Source organism: Oncorhynchus kisutch, linkage group LG15 (genome assembly GCF_002021735.2).
Source record: "Oncorhynchus kisutch isolate 150728-3 linkage group LG15, Okis_V2, whole genome shotgun sequence".
Taxonomy (NCBI): Eukaryota; Metazoa; Chordata; class Actinopteri; order Salmoniformes; family Salmonidae; genus Oncorhynchus; species Oncorhynchus kisutch.
In genome coordinates, this window is record NC_034188.2 from 38,407,197 (window position 1) to 38,432,746 (window position 25,550).

At 40.1% G+C, this 25,550-nt stretch overlaps 1 protein-coding gene across 5 annotated transcripts in view; it reads left to right on the top strand.

Moving 5' to 3' along the window:
- The window catches only part of LOC109905278 (teneurin-3), a 180,767-nt gene that overhangs the window by 27,918 nt on the left and 127,299 nt on the right, over positions 1-25,550 (top strand). For all 5 annotated transcript variants that reach the window (XM_031790225.1, XM_031790227.1, XM_031790226.1 and 2 more), the window contains exons 2-3: positions 1,124-1,495; positions 7,821-8,096. In XM_031790225.1, the coding sequence (XP_031646085.1) occupies positions 1,228-1,495; positions 7,821-8,096 (544 nt within the window). In that variant the 5' untranslated portion in view covers positions 1,124-1,227. The remainder of the gene's footprint in view (positions 1-1,123; positions 1,496-7,820; positions 8,097-25,550) is intronic.

A 25,550-nucleotide genomic window follows, 5' to 3' on the forward strand; every position in this document is an offset into this window, starting at 1 on the left:
AATCATGTTTCAGGCTTGGTTCACCCCCATCCTGTATCTCTGATCTTTAATCCCCCTACGAACCAGGATGCAGCCTGAGATCCTCTGGCAAGGCACTTTTGACCATTACAAAGTCTAGGTTGAAAACTAAACGAAACCGGGCATTTGCCATTAGGGCCACTAGACTTTGGAATGGTCTGCCAGAGGAGGAGATCAGGCTTGCAGATTCAGTGCCTATTTTTAAATCCCATCTGAAGACACACTTTTATAAAGATGCTTTTAATGTATGATTTGAATTAATGAATTAATGTATAATTAATATTTGTTTCATTCTCCTTCTTCCTGTCTTTGTTTCTTTTCTTAGTAATTTTATTATATTGTTTTATAATACATTTTAAGCTATTTGTTACTTATATTGAAAGCGCTATACAAATGTTGTTGTTATTGTTATTATCATTATTATATTCACCCATCCTCTACCTCTAGTGCTTCTGGGAGTCTCCCAGGAAACGATCTCCAGGTAGTCTTCGTAGCTTAACATGCACACGGTGTCATTAAAATATGTTGATGGTTGTAAAGCAAAGTTTCAGTTGATCAATTTCAGTAGAGGAAAGGTAGGGGTGTCTGATACACCTGTCTTCGGGCTTCCAGCTGAGCCAAGACAGAAATGAAAGTGTGGTATTTCGGGATGAGTGGAAAAGGTTGGTATTTAACACTTGAGCAGCACACCAGGGATTCCCATCACTCACTCTCCCCTTGGGGTTGTTGCGGATTCGTTTTTTTTCTTTCTTCCCACGTCTGTCCCCATTTTACCGAAATCCTCACCAGTGAAAATCCGCCCTTTGCACGTTCTACGGTAGCGGCTAATCAAAGTGTCTAAATGAACGTCTACCTCAGATATATATATATATATCACACACACACACACAACCAAGTTGTGTCCAAAATAATAAAATAAAGTGTGAGAGTGAGTCAGTGAGAGGAGATCTGTTTTATTGAGGGGAGTTCATGCATGGAATGGCTTATGGGTGGGGTTTGAGAGGTGGTGGTGGTGCTGTGGTGGGTGTGAGTGTGGGCTTTTGAAGATTAAGTGGGCGGATTAGTGTTATCTGAGCTTCTCATCTCCCCCTCTCTGTTTGTCCAGGTCGACAGAAATACAGAGGGAGAGATTTACCAGCAGCGTGAAGCGGAATATCCCAAAGCGATCATCTCAGGAGAGAACGGGGGAGGACAAAGTATGCAGGCAGCATGGAACAGGTGAAGGAGCAGCGGCCCTTCTGCTCGCTCTCCAAGAGCCAGAGAGACCGGGAGAGAAACCACGAAAGGGAGCGGGATCTGGAGCTGCGTTACACCGCATCATCGACAGACAGAGAAGGGGCTTGCCGGGTGCCTACACAGAAGTCCTACAGTTCTAGCGAGACGCTGCAGGCCTACGACCATGACCCCGCCCGGCTGCTATTCTCAGGCCGAGTCAAGGAGAAGGCCTATCAGGAGACCAGTGACTACGGCAGGCCTGGTCAGTACAGTCACAGCTCTATTCCAATGACATGAAATCATTGCAATACGCCCATAATATGCCTAATAATGGCCGTATTGTATAGATATAATTTGTTTAGATGAGATTTGATTCAGATTTCATGTTTATTTTTTTAAACATAATTAACTTGAACACATGGAGTTTGTAAAAAAAAAAATGTAAGAATATAAATTCATTGTCTACAGTTTAGCTCATTGACATAGAAAATATTTTTGAGACTGTATTAGTAAGTCTGATGTTTTGTCTTAGGTAAAGTACCCCATGGGTTTCTTTAAACTGGTGGTGGTCTTTATCTTCTTGTATGATCAATTTACCAGCATTCATAGCTTGTCACTTGAGTTTTTTTTATTAATCCATGCTGAAAAGTAGAGCTCCTTTTCGATCTGTGCTTGAACTATGTACAGATCCAAACAAAATTATCACACTCCACTTCACATACCAATGATAATTACCCATGAAACTACTGAGCAAATAACCCAGCTTTTTAATTGGTTGCTGGCAATTGGCAGGAAATGTTCATAATAAGAATAAAGTGTTATAGCCGATTCTTGATGATCTATGAACGGATCATAATTAATGACATATTTCTCATAGATTCCTGCTAATTGGCGCCAGCTGGAAATTAATAGCATTCTAATTAGGCTGTGGGACGAATGTTAGTTTTCCCTTTATTTCTAGATCAAGTTAGGACTTTTAGTGAAAAGGTAATGAGCGATTGGACTTATTATCACCTCAATGCTAATTCAGTTGGAGCACGATTGCAAAATGAGTACTTTGTGTTTGAACAACATGTCCTTGTTCAAATGTAAATCACAACTCCAAATACTGAACGATTCAGTTTAATTAGAAATTATTATGTGAACTGTTTTGCATTGTCAAGTATTTATCTGTTTAGAAAAAAGTTCACAACTTGGACCTTAATAAAAACCTAAAAATATACATTTGACTTATTATCCGATAAAGTTTGAAACATTACATAGAATATTGTCAATGTATCTTATTGCTCCGTTGCAGTTTTTACCTTACAATGTTCTTTGTCAATTTCACTAGTTTTTACCGGAATAACCGGTAAATAAATGCACGAAACTGATTTTTGTAAATTATTTTATTAATTGCTATTTTACTTATATTAGTCTTACTACTTGCATTGTCTGCAATGGTATTTTTTAAATTAATATGGGTAAAATACATGTGTAATCTTATGCAGCATGAATTTACATTTTCAAACATTCAGCTAGAAGAATAAAAAATACAGATATTAATGGAAAACTTTGACTGTATTTTCCCCAAAGTACATTTTAGAAAATAATTACAGTGAACAATAATTTATATTACTTGGTATAATAGAATTTTGTCCACACATTTAGAAATGTTACTTTGGTCGATTTTTTTCTGTTTACTGCAGACCACATTTTGTATTTACTCAATCCAGCATTGACAGTGTAAATTTCCATGCATCTGTTTTTCGCTTTTTGTTTCTATATTAATTCCTCACTTTAAGTTCAGATTTACAAACGATTAAGAAGACAGAGCCGTGAATCTGTTACAATTTACGATTTAGGTAGTTGGATACAATGAGTGGGATCATCTTTTCCTTGAGTACTATGGAATGTTGTTTTCAGACAGTTTGTTTTAGGTTCAAGTGTAAGGTCAGTCCCGGTAATCCTCAAAGCAACAAACGTCCTATTTACTTCTATCTTAAAGTGGAACTGACAGCATTTTAGCAACATTGACTCTTATTAAAGTCTGTTCATATACACCCCCAGGAAGAACATTACACCTTTTTAAATGTTTTCTGACAAGTGAGTAATTACATATTGTCATTTTCACAAATTCTGAAGTCAATCAGATGTATTAAATCCCTTTTTACATCAGCCAATGTCACAAAATGCTGTACAGAAACCCAGCCTAAAACCCCAAACAGCAAGCATTGCCGATGTAGAAGCACGGTGGCTAGGAAAAACTCCCTAGAAATGCAGTGACCTAGGAAGAAACCTAGAGAGGAACCAGGCTCTGAGGGGTGGCCGGTCCTCTTCTGGCTGTGCCGGGTGGAGATTATAACAGTACATGGCTAAGATGTTCAAACGTTCATAGATGACCAGCAGGGTCAAATAATAATAATCTCAGTGGTTGTAGAGGGTGAAACAGGTCAGCACCTCAGGAGTAAATGTCAGTTAGCTTTTCATAGCCGATCATTCAGAGTCAGAGTGTTGAAAACAGCAGGTCAGGGACAAGGTAGCACGTCCGGTGAACAGGTCAGGGTTCCATAGCCACAGGCAGAACAGATGAAACTTGAGCAGCAGCACAACCAGGTGGACTGGGGACAGCAAGGAGTCATCAGGCCAGGTAGTCCTGAGGCATGGTCCTAGGGCTCAGGTCCTTGGAAAGAAGAGAAAGAGAGAGAGAGAATTAGTGAGCCTACTTAAATTAACACAGGACACTGGATAAGACAGGAGAAATACTCCAGATATAACACGGACCCTAGCCCCCGACACATAAGCTATTGCAGCATAATTATGTTTGGGAATTACATATACTAAGTCATTTGTGAGTGGAAAAGTGGCAGTGCGTTTGGACAATTAATAGATATCTCTTCTCCAAGACCGGAGTCTACGCAGTATCACATTGGTGTAAAGGATCGGGAGACAGGCGCAGGAATGCGTAATAGGGTTTTTTATGGACCCAAAGTACAGCGTGTCATGTAAAGGCACGGGGACGAAGACCAAACAAACACATATACAAAACACAGGGTTGAAATCCAAACAAAAGAGCGAGGAGTACCTCGAATAAATACACGGTGCGCACAAAGATACCACACAGGACGAGACCCGTGATCATCTGTGCAATACAAGCGGCACGAAAGCCAAAAAAACACAGCACAGGTACTCACACAACCAACGGACATTGTAAAAGTAATCGACAAGACCATGGTGAACAAAGGGCACTTTTATACAATTACTAATCATGGAAATGGGGACCAGGTGTGCGTAATGACACATTTCCGGAGGTATCCGTGACACGCAGAGCAGTGCGCCATAGCCAATCGGAGCAACAGTAGGCCTTTTTGCAAACAAGGTATTTGCTACTCAGGTCTGCCATCATTTTACAGGTACCTGCAAAAGCACGACTTTAGAACACATTCGCCAAAGCCACAGAATACACCTTAATGGAGTTTTGCAAATATATAAATACCATGGGAGTCCTCTTACATTTGGGAACTTTACAGTCCTATTGATCAAACATCCGTGAAAAGATAGGCTCTCTCTCACTCAGTTATGCACATCAACAACAACAAGATCAAGGACTAATGCTAGACAGAACAAGATGAGCTAAAATATAACGTAGGAACATTTAGATGAACTCTCAAACTTTTTCAGCTTGTCAAAATTGCACAAATAAACAATGGGGCATTGTAGCTTACTTGTCCTTCTGCAGCTTGCCTGCCAGTAAATTAATTATTGTCTCAACCAAACTCCCAAGCAAACTGGCTAAAGTTCCTCTGCCCAGTGTCTGTGTTCTTTTGCCCATTTTAATATTTTATTTTGATTGGGCAATCTGAGATATGACTTTTTCTTTGCAACTCTGCCTAGAAGGCCAGCATCCCGGAGTCGCCTCTTCACTGTTGACGTTGAGACTGGTGTCTTGAGGGTACTATTTAATGAAGCTGCCAGTTGAGGACTTGTGAGGTGTCAATTTCTCAAACTAGACACTCTAATGTATTTGTCCTCTATTCTGATTAGATACAGTTTGCGCTATTCTGTGAAGGGAGTATTACACAGCGTTGTAAGAGATCTCCAGTTTCTTGGCAATTCCTCGCATGGGATAGACTTAATTTCTCAGAACAAGAATAGACTGACAAGTTTCAGAAGAAAGGTCTTTGTTTCTGGCCATTTTGAGCCTGTAATCGAACCCATAGATGCTCCAGATTCTCATCTACAGTGCCTTGCAAAAGTATTCATCCCCCTTTGTGTCTTTCCTATTTTGTTGCATTACAACCTGGAATTAAAATATATATATATATATTTTGTATCATTTGATTTACACAACATGCCTACCACTTTGAAGATGCAAAATAGTTTTTTATTGTGAAACAAACAAGAAATAAGACAAAAAAACTGAAACTCTTGATCATGCATAACTATTCACCCCCTCAAAGTCAATACTTTGTAGAGCTACCTTTTGCAGCAATTACAGCTGCAAAGTCTCTTGGAGTATGTCTTTATAAGCTTGGCATACTTTCGCAAGCCTCTGTAGTCTAAAGAAGGACAGTTATATTGCTTCTTTAATCAGGACAACAGTTTTCAGCTGTGCTAACATAATTGCAAAAGGGTTTTCTAAAGATCAATTCGCCTTTTAAAATGATGAACTTGGATTAGCTAACACAACGTGCCATTGGAACACAGGAGTGATGGTTGCTGATAATTGGCCTCGGTACGCCTATGTAGATATTCCATTAGAAATCAGCCATTTCCAGCTACAATACTCGTTTACAACATTAACAGTGTCTACATTGTACTTCTGATCAATTTGATGTTATTTTTATGGACCAAAAAAATGGCTTTTCTTTAAAAATCAAGGACATTTCTAAGTGACCCCAAACTTTTGAACGGTAGTGTACATAGCGCATTGATGTGAATCACACTGCTTCTCTCTCATTTAGCTATTTGCGCCTTACAGATTGTGGTTGTTGTGGATGATTATTCACAAATCTAAATGTGTATTTGAACCCAATAATGGCTGAATTCAAGAAGTTTAAGTTGCTTATCAATCATTGTTTTTGAAACCAGTGCACAGCCATTGAAATATACACTCTTGCAACAGCTGCATAGTGCAGTTCCCAGCCTGTGGAATAAAATTGAGGCTTTTTTTGCTCATTCTAATTCATGTTGATAAAAATATATATATTTTGTAAAATAATAGTTAAGACTTCAAAACTCGTAGGGAATCATGTAGTAACCTAAAAACTGCTAAACAAATCAAAATATATTTAATATTCTTCAAAGTAGCAAAGCTGTCATCAAGTCAAAGGGTGGCTACTTTGAAGAATCTAAAATCTAACATATATTTTCATTTGTGTAACACTTATTTTGGTTACTACATGATTCCATATCTGTTATTTCATATTTTAGATGTCTTCAATATTAATTTAACATAAAGAAAAACGCTTGAATGAGTAGCTGTGTTCAAACTTTTGACTGGTACTGCATATCCATTGATTCTTGAAGAATATAACTTATAAATGCCTCATGAGCTTAGTTCAAATGTCCTACTGAATGAGAACCCGAAATAAGCTTGTGTTTTCCCGATGTTTGTAAACATTGCAAATGGAAACAAACACTGTATAGCCTCATAACATGGTTAAAACAATCATTTTGATATCATTGATGGTCAGTCCTCGCATCCATAGCTCTGTTTCTTAATCTGAGAGTGGTTACATTTCTCCAGGCCCATCCCTCAGCTTTTTGTCAAAACAGAGGCGGGGTGGCCGTTTTGTTATTATTTTATCTGTGTATTTGCCCTTTAAACAGCTGCATATGATCAAGATATCAATATTTTCAGTAGTGCTCAAAGCATGCCATTCCATGAGCACAGCATTCATTTTTCAACTCGAATCAATAAGCACAATCGTCCTCCATGACAACCAAATCATAAACAGTAGGGCTGGCTAATAAGTCCTTAGTTTTGGGGTTATGCTCAGGTAATACAATTTGGCTAATCTATACTTCTGTATTTCTAAATCCTATTCTTGAAATCAAGGGGTATGACATTTATTGTAATGACTTGAATTCTGATAGACTGGTTTTTAATGTAAAGATATAATTTAATATTTTTATTATTATTATTATTATTATTATTGTATGTAATAGAAAGCAATGTGTTAGAAGAAGCCTACATAACCAATCCATAAAGTAAAATGTAACATCTATATATGGCCAGCTATGTAAACTTTAAGATTGATTTATCCTGCAATAGATGTTGTTCAATTGGAAACATACATGTTTGTCTTCTTCTAATGCCTTTTAAAGGGAATGTAATCTAAAAGTAACTGAATGTAATCAGAATATGTTACTGAGTTTAGGTAATCCAAAAGTTACGTTACTGATTACAATTTTGGACAGGTAACTAGTAACGGATTACATTTAGAAGTAACGTACCCAACCCTGCCTACTGCCCTTCTAAGAACAGTCACACAATTTGAAAGCTATACACCGTGGCATATATTCTGGGTTTAGGATTGGGGTTTGATAATATTGTTAAATTATAAGGCAGCTATTTAAAAGCGCATTTGTTTTTGATTTTACAGGACAGGGTTTCTCGCTGAGGCAACTTGGGATATGTGAGCCCTCCACACGCAGAGGCCTGGCCCTCTGCCCTAAAACGGACCTCTCACACCCCCTTGGTCGCTACTCCAAAAGAACTGTCCCCACAGAAAATCATGAGCCCACATCCCCGGAACGTACCATGGCTCTCTGGGGAGGGGGTGCCAAGTCAGGCCAAAGCTCGTGCCTGTCTAGTCGCTCCAACTCAGCCCTTACCATCACAGACACGGAAATTGACAATAAGTCGGACAACGAAATCGGTAAGTCTGCCAAACCTTCATTTGTTAAATGTGAGCCCCCTAACTCCTGTTTTGTGGAGATATTGTTTAAGTACGAAGTAAAAAAAAAAAAAGAATCACAACAAATGTTCATCTTAGTCAGCAGTGTGTTAGTCTTTCATTGGTGCTCAGGAAAACATTCATTTGTGGAAGTGATGAATGGTGGGTTCTGATTGGTGCAAGTTGTATTTGGAAGGGCTTTTGTGGATAAGAATTTGGTCTACCAATTGAGTGGTTGGTAGTCACCTGGCCCTCTCCACAGGGAAGTAGGGGAGTTTTGTAAAGTTTCCCTATGGGCTAGCGTGTAATCAAAGATAGCTTTGTAAAGAGTCGGTCAGAGATTTCGCTTAGAAATTCCACAGTGGTTGAACGAGAACACACAATAGCCGATTAAGTAGGTTCAATGGTTTGAAGTGCAATGATCTTGCTCGAAACCCGAAACTTGAGACTGTGGTATTCTTTTGAAGAGATCTTCTGTGCATCGAATGCGGGGTAAACAAGTATATTGCTTTAAGGTGGAACTGACTACTTTGCAGATATGTAACAAACAGACAGTCATATCAGTTAACAATATCAAATTCCCAGTTTATGCTGCAAAACCAGGTTTTAAAAATAGGTTATATTTGACTCAAAATTCCATGACTTAGAGCAAGGCATTGTTAGCAGAATAGATGGATGGAGCTCAATACATTATTAATATAATTCACCAATACATTTCATGGTAGTCCAAAATATATTGCTATCAGGTTGTAAATCACAGCTGGCCTGGTACATTTTTTGCTGCCTCCACTCATTCGGGATGCACTGTTTCAGTTTCATTGACTCAATATCAAGTCATTGACATTGATATACAAGTAGTTAGGAAAGCTAAAGCTAGCTTTTTCAAACAGAAATTTGCATCCTGTAGCACAAACTCAAAAAAGTTATGGGACACTGTAGTCCATGGATAATAAGAGCTCCTCCTCCCAGCTGCCCACTGCACTGAGGCTAGGAAACACTGTCACAACCGATAGATCCACGATAATTTAGAATTTCAATAAGCATTTTTCTACGGCTGGCCATGCTTTCCACCTGGCTACCCCTACCCCGGTCATCTGCCCTGGATCCCCCACAGCAACTCACCCAAGCCTCCCCCATTTCTCCTTCACCCAAATCCAGATAGCTGATGTTCTTGAAAGAGCTACAAAATCTGGACCCCTACAAATCAGCCGGACTAAACAATCTGGACCCTCTCTTTCTAAAATGAAATGCCGAAATTGTTGCAAAATTGTCCCCTATTACTAGCCTATTCAATCTCTCTTTTGTATCGTCTAAGATCCCCAAAGATTGGAAAGCTGCCGCGGTCATCCCCCTCTTCGAAGGGGGAGACACTCTAGACCCAAACTGCTATATCTATATCTATATACAGTGCCTTGTGAAAGTATTCGGCCCCCTTGAACTTTGCGACCTTTTGCCACATTTCAGGCTTCAAACATAAAGATATAAAACTGTATTTTTTTGTGAAGAATCAACACCAAGTTGATATATATAATATATATATAATATATACAGACCTATACCTATCCTACCCTGCCACTGATCACCGATGCCACTGATCACCGACCATTTCGAATCCCACTGTACCTTCTCCACTATGAAATCGGGCTTCTGATCTGGTCATGGGTGCACCTCAGCCACGCTCAAGGTCCTAAACAATATCATAACTGCCATCGATAAGAGACAATACTGTGCAGCCTTATTCATCGACATGGCCAAGGCTTTCGACTCTGTCAATCACCACATTCTTATCGGCAGACTCAACAGCCTTCGTTTCTCAAATGACTGCCTCGCCTGGTTCACCAACTACTTCTCTGATAGAGTTCAGTGTGTCGTATCGGAAGGCCTGTTGTTCGGACCTCTGGCAGTCTCTATGGGGGTGCCACAGGGTTCAATTCTCGGGCTGACTCTCTTCTCTGTATTCATCAGTGATGTCGCTCTTGCTGCTGGTGATTCTCTGATCCACCGCTACGCAGACGACACCATTCTGTATACATCTGGCCCTTCTTTGGACACTGTGCTAACTAACCTGCAGATGAGCTTCAATGCCATTACAACTCTGCTTCTGTGGCCTCCAACTGCTCTTAAATGCAAGTGAAACTAAATGCATGCTCTTCAACCGATCGCTGCCCGCACCTGCCCGCTCGTCCAGCATCACTAGTCTGGATGGTTCTGACCTAGACTATGTTGACAACTACAAATACCTAGGTGTCTGGTTAGACTGTAAACTCTCCTTCCAGACTCACATTAAGCATATCCAATTAAATGTAGAATCGGCTTCCTATTTTGCAACAAAGCATCCTTCACTCATGCTGCCAAACACCCTCGTAAAACTGACTATCCTACCGATCCTCGACTTCGGCGATGTCATTTACAAAATGGCCTCCAACACTCTACTCAGCAAATTGGATGCAGCCTATCACAGTGCCATCCATTTTGTCACCAAAGCCCCATATATTACCAACCACTGTGACCTGTATGCGCTCGTTGGCTGGCCATCACTTCACACTGGTCGCCAAACCCACTGGCTACAGGTCATCTACAAGTCTTTGCTAGGTAAAACTTTGCCTTATCTCAGTTCACAGGTCACCATAGCAGCACCTACCCACAGCGCCCGCTCCAGCAGGTATATTTCTTTAGTCATCCCCAAAGCCAATTCCTCATTTGGCCACCTTTCCTTCTAGTTCTCTGCTGCCAATGACTGGAACAAACTGCAAGAATCACTGAAGCTGGAGACTCTTATCTGCTTCAATAATTCCAAGCACCAGCTTTCAGAGCAGCTCACAGATCATTGCAGATGCACATAGCCCATCTGTAAATAGCCCATCCAACTACCTCATCCCCATACTGTATTTATTTATTTATTTTCCTCTTTTGCACCCCAGTATCTCTACTTGCACATTCATCTTCTGCACATCTATCACTCCAGTGTTTCATTGCTATATCGTAATTATCTCACCACTATTGCCTATTGTATTGCCTTACCTCCCTTATCTTACCTCATTTGCACACACTGTATATATACTTATTTCTTTCTACTGTATTATTGACTGTATGTTTGTTTATTCCATGTGTAATTCTGTGTTGTATGTGTTGAACTGCTTTGCCTTATCTTGGCCAGGTCGCAGTTGTAAATGAGAACTTTTTCCCCTCATATCGTTTTTCGGTGGCTACAGCTAGAGATGCCGGTGTCATTTAGTTAGCTAGCAAGAAATGTGAATCACTTTGCTAGCCAACTAACAATGCTGAACTTGAATGACTGTTATCCACAGTTAGCATGTATGTCTCTTAGTTGTCAATCACATGTATTTGACATGATCAAAAGGGCATGCAGGCAGTTCCCATTCAGTGGTCAAAGTGTGGGTTGGGATAAGCATGCATTGACCGGCAAGTTGCAGAAGGGCGAGCAGGCTACAATTCCCAATCTATTAACAGTGCAATTTTGACAGCCCACTACAAGCTGGAACAGTTTGAGAGGGTTTATCTACTCTTGCCCCATTAGACTATAGCTCATCTTGCTCTGTCTTCCATTACCTGTTGATCTTAGGGAGGGAGAGATAGCATTCCTGTTCATGGTTGTTGGATCAATAGGACTGTAAAGTTCCCAAATGTAAGAGGACTTCCGTGGTATTTACATATTTCCAGAAAACCATTCCGGTGTATTTTGTGGCTTTTGGCGAATACTTACTAATGTTCTAAAGTCACGCTGTTTCTGCTGCCTGTGAACACTGTCCCGTTCAAAATGAATGATGGCAGGCGGTATGGAAATTGATTATTTGCATATAGCCAATCAGAGCTACAGTAGGCCTATGGCGCACCGGTCTGTGTAGAGCCCTGGACAAGACAGACACTGCAGCAAATAAAACCGAATAAAAATGTGTCTATTAATTGTACAAATACACACGGGCCACTTTCAGTCTATATATTGCTTTCAAATTTTCCCAAATGCCTAAGTGCTCGCTTGTCAGAAAATGCAAAAAAGGTGTCATATTCTTCCTGGGGGTGTATATGAACAGATTTGTATGAGTAAAAATCTGTTCATATACACCCCCAGGAAGAATGATGCCTAAAACGCTGGCATTTCCACTTTAAGTGATACATCGCTCTTTTATTTTGATTTATATAGGGTATTTACTGAATTGAAAAGCACTCTATACAGCTATATAAAGTTTGTTTAGTTGCTTTTGCTGAACGTCGGGTACTTTCAGTGTGTAATATGTCTTACAGTGAACTGCATTTATGACAGATTTTTATAGAAAGTGCAATGTTTTGCCTTCAACTGGTTTAATTTGAAGTGAAGTTATTGTCTAATACTTGTTTGTTAATGTCTTTGTGGTATTATATTTTCTGCACATCAGCCATGGTCTCAGGTATATTCTTGGAGCCGTTTTGAAAGCGGAAGTCTTTGCTACTGTTGGGCTAATTTAAGGAGTTCTTTTTTTAAATGTTATTTTTTTAAAAATCTTTAATTCTCTCAAAAAGCATATAAAATCTTGTTTACCATAGTTGCCTGTATTGTCATGTACAGTGTTTTGCTACAGTATCACCAGACTTTTTCAATCAGTATTACCAAAGGTACACAAGAAAGAGGCAGATGATAGTGGTTGATTATCAAAGGACTTTCGTCAAATGGCCAGAGCATATAGGAAGGGTACGTGGTACAAAAGGAAATGTGTCGTGTTCAGACTCAAATCAATTCATTTTTCGGTCATGTTCAATCTCTTGAGACGTGGATCTGAGATGTGGATCTTTCGCCTCTCTTAATTGCCTCTTGAGACCCACACTCTTTGGCTTACATAACATTATCTAAGGAAAGGTCATCTCCAACTGTGTACTTTGTGACAACTGCTGATGTAAAAAAAAAGGGCTTTATAAAGTAGATTGGAATTTGATTGATTGATGGAAAAAAAAACATGTGGAAGATAAATTGTAGTGTAGTGATAGTGTAGTGATCGAAACAATGAATGTTTCCACCAAAGTCCACACCTGCTTGTTCACACATTTCCTTTCAATTTATATGTTCTCATAAAAAAATACTTTAAAGCCCCACATTATTTATGTGATGCCATATAATGTCTTTCCAAATAACTTATTGACAACTTGTAATGGGAGTTAAACAAGAGATTTGAGGGACCTTACAAGGCACCTAACAAGGTGCTTTCTTTCTCACTTTTTCCAACATCTTTGTTGCAGCTGCAACATGCGACACATGAAACCCCCCCCGCAATCTCTGTGGCTCAGAAAGCGCATGGAATTTGCTGATTTCAAAAGGCCCTCCTTTGACTAGAGAGCTCTGAACTGGTCTCCTACCCCCCGCAGCCTCTCTCCTTTGGTATCTCTTTTGGAGATGTCTGGAGGGCTGCCGCTGATTGGGTCTTGTTAGTACGACTCCCCACTGTGACTTTTATCTCGCCCACTTTCCCCGTACTATTTGAATCTAAAGGGGAAGTAAACAATACGTGCTACGTCTTGTTCGCAGGTAGCTAAGCTACCATCCTTTAGAAATGTCCGTCAAGATGCCCCGAGTTCTCAAATTGTAATTAATGCGCCAATCAACAGCCGCATTGTTCATTAGTTATCGTGTTATTCATATATCGTATCCGACGCCGCCTTCTAATTTTCTACTGGATCAAAAAAAATACAAAAATAATGTCCCACTGCTATAAATCTTGTTCTTTCTCTTTTTGTCATGAAGCATTACACTTTCAACTTTTTACTATTTAATGAAGCAGCTAAGAGAAATGACCCATCCAAAGGTTTCCATCAACTGAATAGGCATATGGAAGCCGTTAGAAAGGGCCGTTCAGATCCACTTATTCATAAATGAACTCAATCTTTCATTGTAATTCACACCATTATGGGCAGTGCGAGACACATACTTGACTACTAGAGACTACCAGAGTCTTGGCAGACTGTCGGTGCATAGCATTTGCAACTGTTAACCCCCTGATCCAAGAGAAAGAAGACTACGATTAAAGATGGTCTTTGCTGGCCGTGTTTCCTCTCAAAATAGTCCAGAGAATTTAGGTCCGGATTGACAGATTTACTTTTTTGTTTTGCGATGTTGGTTTGTTTGTCGTTGTGTTGGCCCTGATGATGGGTAATTGTCTGACAAATGAATTGAGATGATTGTGCTGAAGCATACTCTGTCGACTACAATCCAACGCCTAATGAACCAAAGTTTTCAAGACATTTTTTAACAGCTGTTTTATGTTATTAACGTTATGTGTCTGGGACATTTTCAGTGCACTAATTGCAAAATAAGTCCAATTTATCCAAACAAGACAGCCACCAAAGATATCTGCCAGTTTTACACACCACTCAATTGAATCACATGAGAAGACTGCACAGCACGCACCAGAGTCCTGTTGGGTGTGTGTTTGAAAGCACCTCACACTCCCGTACACACGGGCGCACACACTGGGAGTCTAACAAAGGAATGTGTCGCAATTCAAAAACACCTGCCTCAGATCTGTCACATCATTTGACAGTGGAATCCATCAATTGATCATGGAAGACAAAAATTAACCCTCACACTGCCTACATAATTCAATAAATTGTGAATATACAGAATAAATAAGTTTAGTCAAAAGGGTTTGACCATCTGTGATGTGTTTGAAAAAAACTCCTATCCGGATGCATAGCAGGCATTCACATCTTCCCAGAGAGCTGGGAATGTGTCACTGTGTTTTGAGCCACAGATCCTCGCAACCTGAGCGCCGGCCACATCAAGTTGCAAGCCAGGCGAAGTGTTTCAGTTGATGCATCGTCTTTATTTTCTCCTCTTCTGTCCCATTAACTGCTCCCTCTTAGAAGAGTAAACTCTTATCCTTTGTCACGGTCTTTTGTCCACATTTTGTTACGTTACAGCCTTAAAAAAATGAAATATGACATTTGCATAAGTATTCAGACACTTAACGCAGTACTTTGTTGAAGAACCTTTGTCAGTGATTACTGCCTATTTGGGTACAAGCTTGGCGCACCTGTATTTGGGGAGGTCTTCTATTTCTCTCCGCAGATCCTCTCATGATCTGTCAGGTTGATGCACAGCACAGCAATTTTCAGGTCTATCCAGAGCTGTTAGATCGGGTTCAAGTCTGGGATCTGGCTGGACCACTCAAGGACATACAGAGATTTGTCCCAAAGCTACTCTTGCGTTGTCTTGGCTGTCTGCTTAGGGTTGTTGTCCTGTTGGAAGGTGAACCTTCGCCCCAGTCTGAGGTCCTGAGCGCTCATCAAGGATCTCTCTGTACTTTGCTCCGTTCATCTTTGCCTCGATCCTGACTAGTCTCCCAGTCCCTACCGCTGAAAAACATCCCCACCATTCCAGGACCTAAGTAAAAACCATGGCTTGGATAAACACTGTTTTACAGGTAACCAGAGGTTGCTACTTTTGAAAAGTGTTTGACCCTCAGGTAACTCAGACATTGAAGTATTCACTAACGCAGAAAACTTGGAGTATCATAGAAAACTATTTCAAATCTTTACCTGGGTATTTTATCCACAAAGAAACACTACAAACTGTATTAAACCGAAATGGGAGGAGGAACTTAACATTGAAATAACTAATAAAACGTGGTTGAACATATTTGAGACTCAATTAAGCTCTACCAACTCAATTACTTGGGGAGAATTATTTTGAAAGAATGTTATACATTTCTTCATAACACCTAAACTGAAATCAAAACAGACAGACTCCCAACACCCTTGTTGGAGAGAATGCGGGCTATCAAGAGCGGATCACATACATATATTTTGGTCCTGTCCTGCAATTGAAACTTACTGGGGAGAAATAAGATTTAACATTGGAAAAACAATGGGGTTTGACATAGAACAAACACTAATTTATTTGTTATTGGATGAAATACCTGATAACTTACACATTTGAGAAAATTACCAGGTGAAGATCCTACTGGCAGCCAGTAAAAAGGCTTTCACTAGGAAATGGCTACAAAAATAGCCCTTCCACCGTGACACAATAGATAGACATGGTTAAAGAAATACATTATATGGAGCGTATGACCTTTGCTTTAAGAACTTATGAGGATAGAGGCCAAGAATACTGTGAAAAATGGGTATCGTACTTAAAAATGGTCTAATTCAAAGATAATGTTACTGTAACTAATCTTGTGAATGTATGATGTGCTGTACCTGCCAGAACGTATTAATGCTTTATTTAAACAATTTGTGTGTTCTTCAAAAACAAAGTAAAAAAACAACAACAATAAAAACATCCCCACACCATGATGCTGCCACCACCATGCTTCACCGTAGGGATGGTGCCAGGTTTCCTCCTGACGTGACACTTGGCACTAAAGCCCTGATTTGGTGGAGTGCTGCAGAGATGGTTGTCCTTCTGGAAGGTTCCCCCATCTCCACAGAGGATTTATAGAGCTCTGTCAGAGTGATTATATTGGGTTCTTGGTCACCTCCCTAGGAAGAGTCTTGATGGTTCCAAACTTCTTCCATTTAAGAATGGAGCCCACTGTGTTCTTGGGGACCTTCAATGCTGCAGGAATGTTTTGGTTCCCTTCCCCAGATCTGTGCCTCGACATATTGCTGTCTCGGAGCTCTATGGACAATTCCTTTGACCTCATAGCTTGGTTTATGCTCTGACATGCACTGTCAACTGTGGGACCTGATATAGACAGGTGTGTGCCTTTCCAAATCATGTCCAATCAATTAAATTTACCACAGGTAGATTCCAATCAAGTTGTAGAAACCTCAAGGATGACAAATAAAAACAGGATGCACCTGAGCTCAATTTCAAGGCTCATAGCAAAGGGTCTGAATACTTATTTATATAAGGTATTTATGTTTTAAATAAAAAACAACAACATTTTAATACATCCATTATGGGGTATTTTGTGTAGGTTGTGATGATTTAAAAATATATATTTTAGAATAAGACTGTAACGTAACAAAATGTGGAAAAAGTCAAGGGGTCTCAATACTTTCTGAAGGCACTGTATATGGGACAGTGTAGCATGCTCATCCATCTCCTTCACCCACGATGCTTTCTATTTTGGTGGATTACAGAGAGCGCTTGGTGGGGAATATTTTGTTGCTGTTTCATCGGGTAAAGGATCAATTCCATTGGAACTGAATTTCTGTCAATTCTATGAGAAGACTAGTGGCGCACAGGGCCTCACTTTGAGAAGATTGATATCCAATTCATACATCGATGACCTCTTATTTTCTAAAATGACATGTTGTAAATGGAAATTTCAATGAATCCTGTGTGGTTCAGTGGAATTAAACCCAACCTTGCTGTCCAAACCGATTTGCTTTTGTCATTGTTGGTAAGCAGTTGCATACATCAGACCAAACTGCACAGCATGCTATTATAATCAAGTCCTACTCTAGAATTTTTAAATTACCAGACCTGCTATAGACTGTACTCAAGAGAAACGGCTGATTTCATTTCAACAGGCAGCCTAATGGAGTTGCTGTATTAGCCACCTACATGGAAACAGTTAGGTGTCTATTTCTCAACACATGACAAGGAAACGGGTTCAGGCTGTGTGTTGAAGGCTGTGCTGTTTATATAACTGTCTAGATCTACTTGTCTTTTTCCTATTGCTTTGAACAGAGTTGGCATCATTAGCACCTACTCAGGTGAAACATGTTCTAATTCCGATCAATGGTGGCTTTTCCCCTGCTGATGCACTGCATTATATTGCTGTATCAATCATAGCTTTTGTCGACATGAGAGCAAATCAAATGCTACGGGTAAAGACTACTTGTCAAATGGCCAAATCACCCTGATGCTTATTGACGCTCCCATGTCGACTATAAACGCATATGTTTTAAATGACAACTCGTAGATATTGATCTGAAAGAAAAATGGTTGGCTAGCCATTATAATACTTTGTATCCATGACTTGTTGATAAGATCATTTATGGAAGCATAAAAGCAGCTATAAAACGTGATTTAAAAGTCGTATTACAGGCATGGCAGGCTTTAAACATGATTCACAGGAGGGGAATGCACATTAAGATCAGTCTGATATTCAGAGGACATGCATGCTGTGAATATTCACGCAGTGGTATTTTAAAACGTCAAACGATTACGTTCATCATCAAACAGAAAACTTCCCCTTTGATGATATAATGTCTGGATTGGAGAGTACATGTGCACACACTCAGGCATGCGGACCCATGCGCGCACACACACACACACGCACGCACGCACACACGTGCATATACACACATTTTACATGCGAGAGAAGGGTCAGCGTACAAAGGAGGAAATAGAATGAGCCATTGAGATGATTGATCACATGACTGTGACCACAGGGAGGACAGTGTTATTTTCATTGTCAAACTCATTATACCGTAGAGTCCTCCTCTACTTTTATCTATATTCTGTATCTTTTACACTCAAGTACAGACCTTTTTCTGCATAAATACACACACACACACACACACACACACACACACACACACACACACACACACACACACACACACACACACACACACACAGGGCGAGTGATACTGAACATCTTCAAACCTTAAATGTGAAGAATCTATTCCCCTTTGACTGTATGTCTCTTCTTATAATGTACAAAACATCCCCTGGCGATATACATAATATATATTTTATTCTAAGACATCTTGGTCTAGTTTAGAAAGATGTTCGAGCTACATGTACTGCAATGTAAGGGATCCCCTTCAGCCCACAGTGGCTTGGAAGTGGTTTGGAGAGGAGTATTCTGGTCGTGATTAAAAATGAATGGTATCAAAATACATAAAGCCTTTGTCCCAGATTGAAGTATCATGAAACTGTGGTCACTTCAGCTCCCAGGACGGAATTATGTCATGGACGATGGAGGGGTTACTCAAATAACCGTCTGTTCTCAATTCAATTCATCAAGTCGCTAATGCCAACCTAAGCACTTTACAGATATAGATTGGAGTGCAATGGTTGAAATTGTATATTGCGTGACTGATTCATTTTCAGAGAAAACCGCACTCCCTTGTCAGCATGTCCTTTATATCCGATGTCTGAAGACAACTCCAACAGGCCTCAACCACCAGGCCATTGAATCATTGCCTTTTATAATAACTGAAAAAGAAACGAGCATGAAACAGAATCTGTAGTGCAGTCGATTGAAGTCGTTTCACTTTGAATGGTTTACTTCTTGAAGTAGTAAAGTCACAGTATTTACGAATGTATATGGTTTTGCGCATGATATTAACTAGATTCTACAAAGGCATATTTAGATTATTTAGTACCTTTCAGTAGTCTCTGTCTAGCCTCTGTCTAGTATTGTGATGTGGTTTGATTGACCGCAGTCCTATAGAAAAATATGCCTTTCTCCCTTGCTCTCGAGTGGCGCAGCGGTCTAAGGCACTGCATCTCAGTGCTCGAGGCGTCAACACAGACCCTGGTTTGATCTTGGGCTGTATCACAACTGGCCGTGATTGGGAGTCCCATAGGGCGGCACACAATTGTCCCAGTGTCGTCTGGGTTAGGGTTTAGCTGGGGTAGGCTGTCATTGTAAATAAGAATTTGTAATTAACTGACTTGCCTAGTAAAAAAAAATCCCCATGCTGTTACTGCAGATGTGTTCTCAGCGGAGAATACTGTATGTTCTCAGTCAACTTACCTGGTAAGAGTTCAAAAATAAACCGCGAGCTGCCGGTAGTTGACATGCCATATCCCAGCATGGGACCCTGTGTGGTGTATTGATCTGGCCTGCGGGTGTGCAGTAGAGGTTAGGGCCCTCTCTGGCAACAGTGGAGGTCACTCAAATAAATGAGTCCGGTTGCTAGCAGCTCGGAGGTAACAGCCCATTCATCTCGGTAACCCACTGTGTCTTTTTAGTGGCCTCAATAGTGGGATTATTAGACAATGGAGCAGCACAGGGGCAGACAATGCCGGAGGGCTTGGCAAAATATGTGATAGCGTTGGCCTAGCTATTGTTTGTTTTCTTTCTCTCGGTTCTTGAAGAATCCGTCTACAGGGTTTTGCATATGCCTATTCAATCTCCGCTGGCCTCTGTCTATTGTCCTTATAGCTCTTGAACCAGTAGCCTACCCAGTGACCAAGTTTGGTCACTTATTTTGAGCAATTAAGAAATATACACGGAGTGTACAAAGCATAAGGAACACCTGCCCTTTCCATGACGTAGACTGACCAGGTGAATCCAAGTGAATCCAAAGCTATTATCCCTTATTGATGTCACTTGTTAAATCCAAATACACTTCAATTAGTGTAGATGAAGGGCATGAGACAGGTAAAATAAGTATTTTTACGCCTTGAGACAATTGAGACATGGTTTGTGTATGTGTGCCATTCAGAGGGTGAATGGGCAAGACAAAGATTTATAAGTGCCTATTTACTGCCGTACAGGGTATGGTAGTAGGTGCCATGAGCATCGGTTTGAGTGTGTCAAGAACTGCAATGCTGCTAGGTTTTTCACACTCAACAGTTTCCCGTTTGTATCAAGAAGGGTCCACAACCCAATGGACATCCAGGCAACATGACACAACTGTGGGGAGCATTGGAGTCTACATGGGCCAGCATCCCTGTGGACATTTTTGACACCTCGTAGAGTCAATGCCTCGACAACGCTCTTCTGAGGGCAAAAGGGGGTGTTCCTAATGTTTTGTACACTTAGTGTATATATTCAAGTAAAGAAGCACCTTGCTTTTGCTTGCTGGATATAAAATAGCTTACAGTGTTCTCAATGAACTGGCAGGGAAGTTTGAATAGCGAGAGATTCTCTGGTGTGATGTAATCACATTGGCTGGTGGTAAAGATGCAATAAACGGGAATCATTGGTTCTCCCCACGCCCAATGTTTATCAAATCAATTTGTATTTGTCACATACACCAGGTGTAGACCTTACAGTGAAATGTTTACTTTACAAGCCCTTTACCAACAATGCAGTTTTAAGAAAAATACCCCCAAAAAATATAAAAAGAATTGTCTTTCCAGGCTCCTTCTTAATTAATCAAGCTGTTTGTTTTCCAATCACCTAGGGGCAATCAGCGGTTGCTACATATATATATTTTTTAACTTTAAATGAATGATATACCCATGGATTCTTGAAGAATATAACTTGTAAATGCCTCATGAGCTTATTTGTAAATGTTGTTGTACCCCTTCAGAACCCCAAAATACACTGAGTACAAAACATTAGGAACACCTTCATAATATTGTTGTTGTACCCCTTTTGCCCTCATGGACTACAAGGTGTCGGAAGTGTTCAATAGGGAAGCTGGCCCATGTTGACTCCAATGCTTCCTACAGTTCTGTCAAGTTGGCTGGATGTCCTTTGGGTGGTGGACCATTCTGGAGCGTGAAAAATCCAGCAGCGCTGCAGTTCTTGACACAAACCGGTGGTCCTGGAACCTACAACCATACCCTGTTCAATGGCACTTGAATATTTTGTCTTAGCCATTCACCCTCTTGTCTCTAGGCTTAAAAATCATTAGATAACCTTTCTCATCCCCTACACTGATTTGACATCAATAAGGGATCATAGCTTCCAACTGGTCAGTCTATGTCATGGATAGAGCAGGTGTTCATCATGTTTTGTACACTCAGGGTATAAGCTTGTTTTACTCTGTTGGTTAACAAAATAAATGCCTCACAACATGGTTAACAATGTATTTTGATATCATAGATGGTCAGTCCTTGCATCCAGAGCTCTGTCTATGAATTTGACAATGGTTACATCTCCCTAGCCCCATCCCTCATCTTTTTTATCGAAACAACGGCAGGGAGAATGATTTTTCTATTGTTTCTACTGCTGAATGCCGCTTTTTTAAAAGCTGCACCAAGGGATAGCGTGATGTTTCTGGAGTAGTTTGTCTGTGTGTTCTCTTGGAATAAGTATGAGGATGACATTTGGGACTTCATTATAATGTTTGCAGAGAGAATATTTCTTCCACCCCTCTGCTGCATGACACAAGATATTTACTGTGGTTGAACAACATTACTCCCGAATAATAGAATGCGTAGTCGGCCTCACAACGGAAGCCGTCTTTCACTTCAGATGAAGCTTTTGGTGGCGGGACTGATAACGTGCGACATCATACGTTTCATCATCCTAGCATTCTGTTACAATGTATCATCTTCCCTTTTTTGTCATATAGCCTGCTGCGCTATTCCTGTTTTTGCACCAATGTGTTTTCGCACCAATGTGAACGTCATGCTAGACTATAGACTATAGAAACCCATACACACTGTTTAGTGGGCTAGCTGTCCACACGTTTAATACAGTGGTGTAGTGGGAGTCCAGTATAATGAATTCCTTGCATTTCCCCGTGGTCTGAACAAGATCCTCTGGCAAAATGGATGCACTGGAGGTGTTGCCCTTTTTCAGAGTAAGATAATGGCAGTTGCTTACGTCCTTGTGAACATGAACGAGTACAAGTAGCTTGTAGATAACAATACTTTTAGGATGCTGGATGGGTGCTTCATTTTGGACTGCGAGGGACAGAGCAACAGAGGTCGCTATAAGAAGCAAGACAAGGGTGACATATTAGCAAGAAAACATAGCATTATGCTAATGTTTCCAGGGAGACAACTTCAGTTGTGCAGTAGCACACTACTCTGCATTTCCTAGCACTAGTCTGTTGATATTCCATGATCTAAGTCCTGTGTGTGTGTGAGCCACATTCATTTTAGCCACATCTTTTAGTTTGTAGATGTAGGTTTTACGTGCACCCAGGTGCTGGCTGACAACTTAATGAATTATGTATCTGGAAGGAAGGGGAAACTCTGGGAGGGGAAGCTGATTCCCTGTACTCTCCATTAATATTGGAGTCCACTCTTTCAGGGGATATTGCTGACATTTGGCTCTGCGTGTAATACAGACCTGACCTTTAATCACTGCATGGAACAAGTCATTTTTCATAATCTGGCCACCATTTTTAAAGCTATGTGTCCAATGATGGGTCTAACTGTCCCCTCATGCCTCTATATTTTGCCTCCCCTTGTAATGTGCTGTGGTAATGAATTATCCTCCACCTAGTATATTTTAATCATGCTTCCTTTGTTTGCGTTTAGCCAACTACTACCTATTTCTTGGCAACTATCTACATTTAGTTGCTACCCAGTGTATTTGGCTGGACGTATTTACACAAAATCTAGTCTACTGAGTATACAACCATTAAGAACATCTTCCTATAATTCAGCTGCACAAACCACCTGGCACATACCACATTGCACCATTCAAAGGCACTTCAAGATTTTGTCTTGCCCATTTGCCCTCTGAATCGCACACATACACAATCCATGTCTCAATTGTCTCAAAGCTTAAAAATCCTTCTTTAACCTGTCTCATTCCCTTACCTTACTTATTGAAGTGAATTGAATTTTGATTGGGCAACCAGAGTACACATTTGGTCAGGTCTGAGTCCAGGAGTTAAAGTTCGCTGTCATTGCGATGGATTTCCATCATACGGATCTGGAGAGGTCGTTTTTGAGATCAGTGTAGACCACAAAATCTCTAGTGGGAGGGCTTGTTTGAAGATGGCATAGCCTAATATAGAAGCACGTCTGTTCTATGAAATAATGATTGTTGCTGACACAATGCTCAGATGAAGGGAATCAAACAGTCTCACGGTGCTCAACTCAGAGGTGTGTAGCCTATTGTAACTGCTGGCGAAGTAATTAAAATCCTATATTTTTATCACTCAGGATGTACATTGCCTGTGCTTCTATTTTTGTCATGTTATTGGGGGTGGCAGGTAGCCTAGTGGTTAGAGCGTTGGGCCAGTAATCGAAAGGTTGCTAGATCAAATCCCAGAGCAGACAAGGTAAAAATATGTTGTTCTGCCCCTGAATAAGGCAGTTAACCCACTGTTCCTAGGCTGGCATTGTAAATAAGAATTTGTTTGGCTTGTTGTTATGTGTTCTATGCAAGATAAACATTCCTGTCAATGTGCATTTAAGTTGGGAGAGAAACATGTATTCCGACAAGCAGTCAATGCACAACAATTGTTAACGCAATTGTGAAAAGAAAGATGGACCATAATATGCATGTTTATTTATCTACTTCATCATTTTAAAAAATGCAGTTACAACCGGAATTTGTAATAGAAACCCCCAAAATAATAATGACGATCAGGATTTTATGCCCAATGGTGTAAATGCAGATGGACAAACAACATGCATATACATATACAAATACATATACATTTCTATGTATTTATAGCCACTATGCTGCATCAGTTGGGCTACAGGTGATAATGGTTATTGCGAGTAGCATAGCTGATAATATGGACCATGGCTATATGCCATATTGGTAAAAATGATGTTCTTAGTCATATCTCAGTTTTCGTGAGTAAGAACTGAGAATGACTAAGAACATAATTTCTTAGTCATATCATTACTTATGGCGCTGCCTACTCCTGATGATTCGTTTTTCAAATCATATCAGCAAAAAATATTTAGCTTTATCTGGGACGCTAAACCAGACAAAATAAAGTGTGCCTATTGAATTGGATTGAATTGAATATATGAATTGGGTGGGTTGAGATGATTAAATATAGAAGCACTAAACTTTTCTCTAAAAGCTTCACTTATTCAAAAGTTTTACTTGAACCCTAATGTAGATTACTAAGAAAAGCTCATCCATTGTTTAAAAATGGCCTTTTTGCCTTTGTGCTGATTGCCATGTCTCACTTTCGATGAATTGAAAGTTATACTTCTTGCAAAATATCTCTTTTTCATACACGCATTGCAGAGCTGGCTACAATTTCAATTTCATCCCCCTGAAAAGACAGAACAAATATTATGGCTGAACTCAAATGTGCTGGTTGATAACATACTTGTATTTATTTGAAAACTGTATTTTGTCCTTAAATGATATTGTAAATTGGAAAGGTGGAGTTATGTCCTTCATGGAGTTATCAGAATTGTACGGGAGCGTCTGCTCAATCCAAGAGTACAACCAATTGATTACAGCATTACCCCAAAAATGGAGGAGGCGGGTGGCAGCGGGAGGAAACTGATCTGTCTGCCCAATATAAAGGATCAAAACTGGCGGAGGAATAAAAGGAGCGTAAATAGGAAAGTATACCAGTTTCATTTGAGGACCATGATGTTGACAACTGTGCCATACAGATTGCAAAATAGTTGGGAAGACATTTTTGATGTAACGATTTCATGGTACGGGTGTATGAGTTGATATATAAAACGAAGCAAAATTCAAGACGTGCGTTTCAGCAGAAATTATTATATGGAATTCTTGCCACCAACAAAATGTTGAATATTTGGAGCATAAAATCATCGAAGCTCTGCAGATTATGTTGTGAGGATACAGAATCAATAGACTATTTATTTTGGTATTGCCCTCAGTTAGCCTGTTTCTGGTCTCAGGTTCAGGAATGGCTGAAAATGCATAGCATTGATCTAAAATTGACCCTAGAGATAGT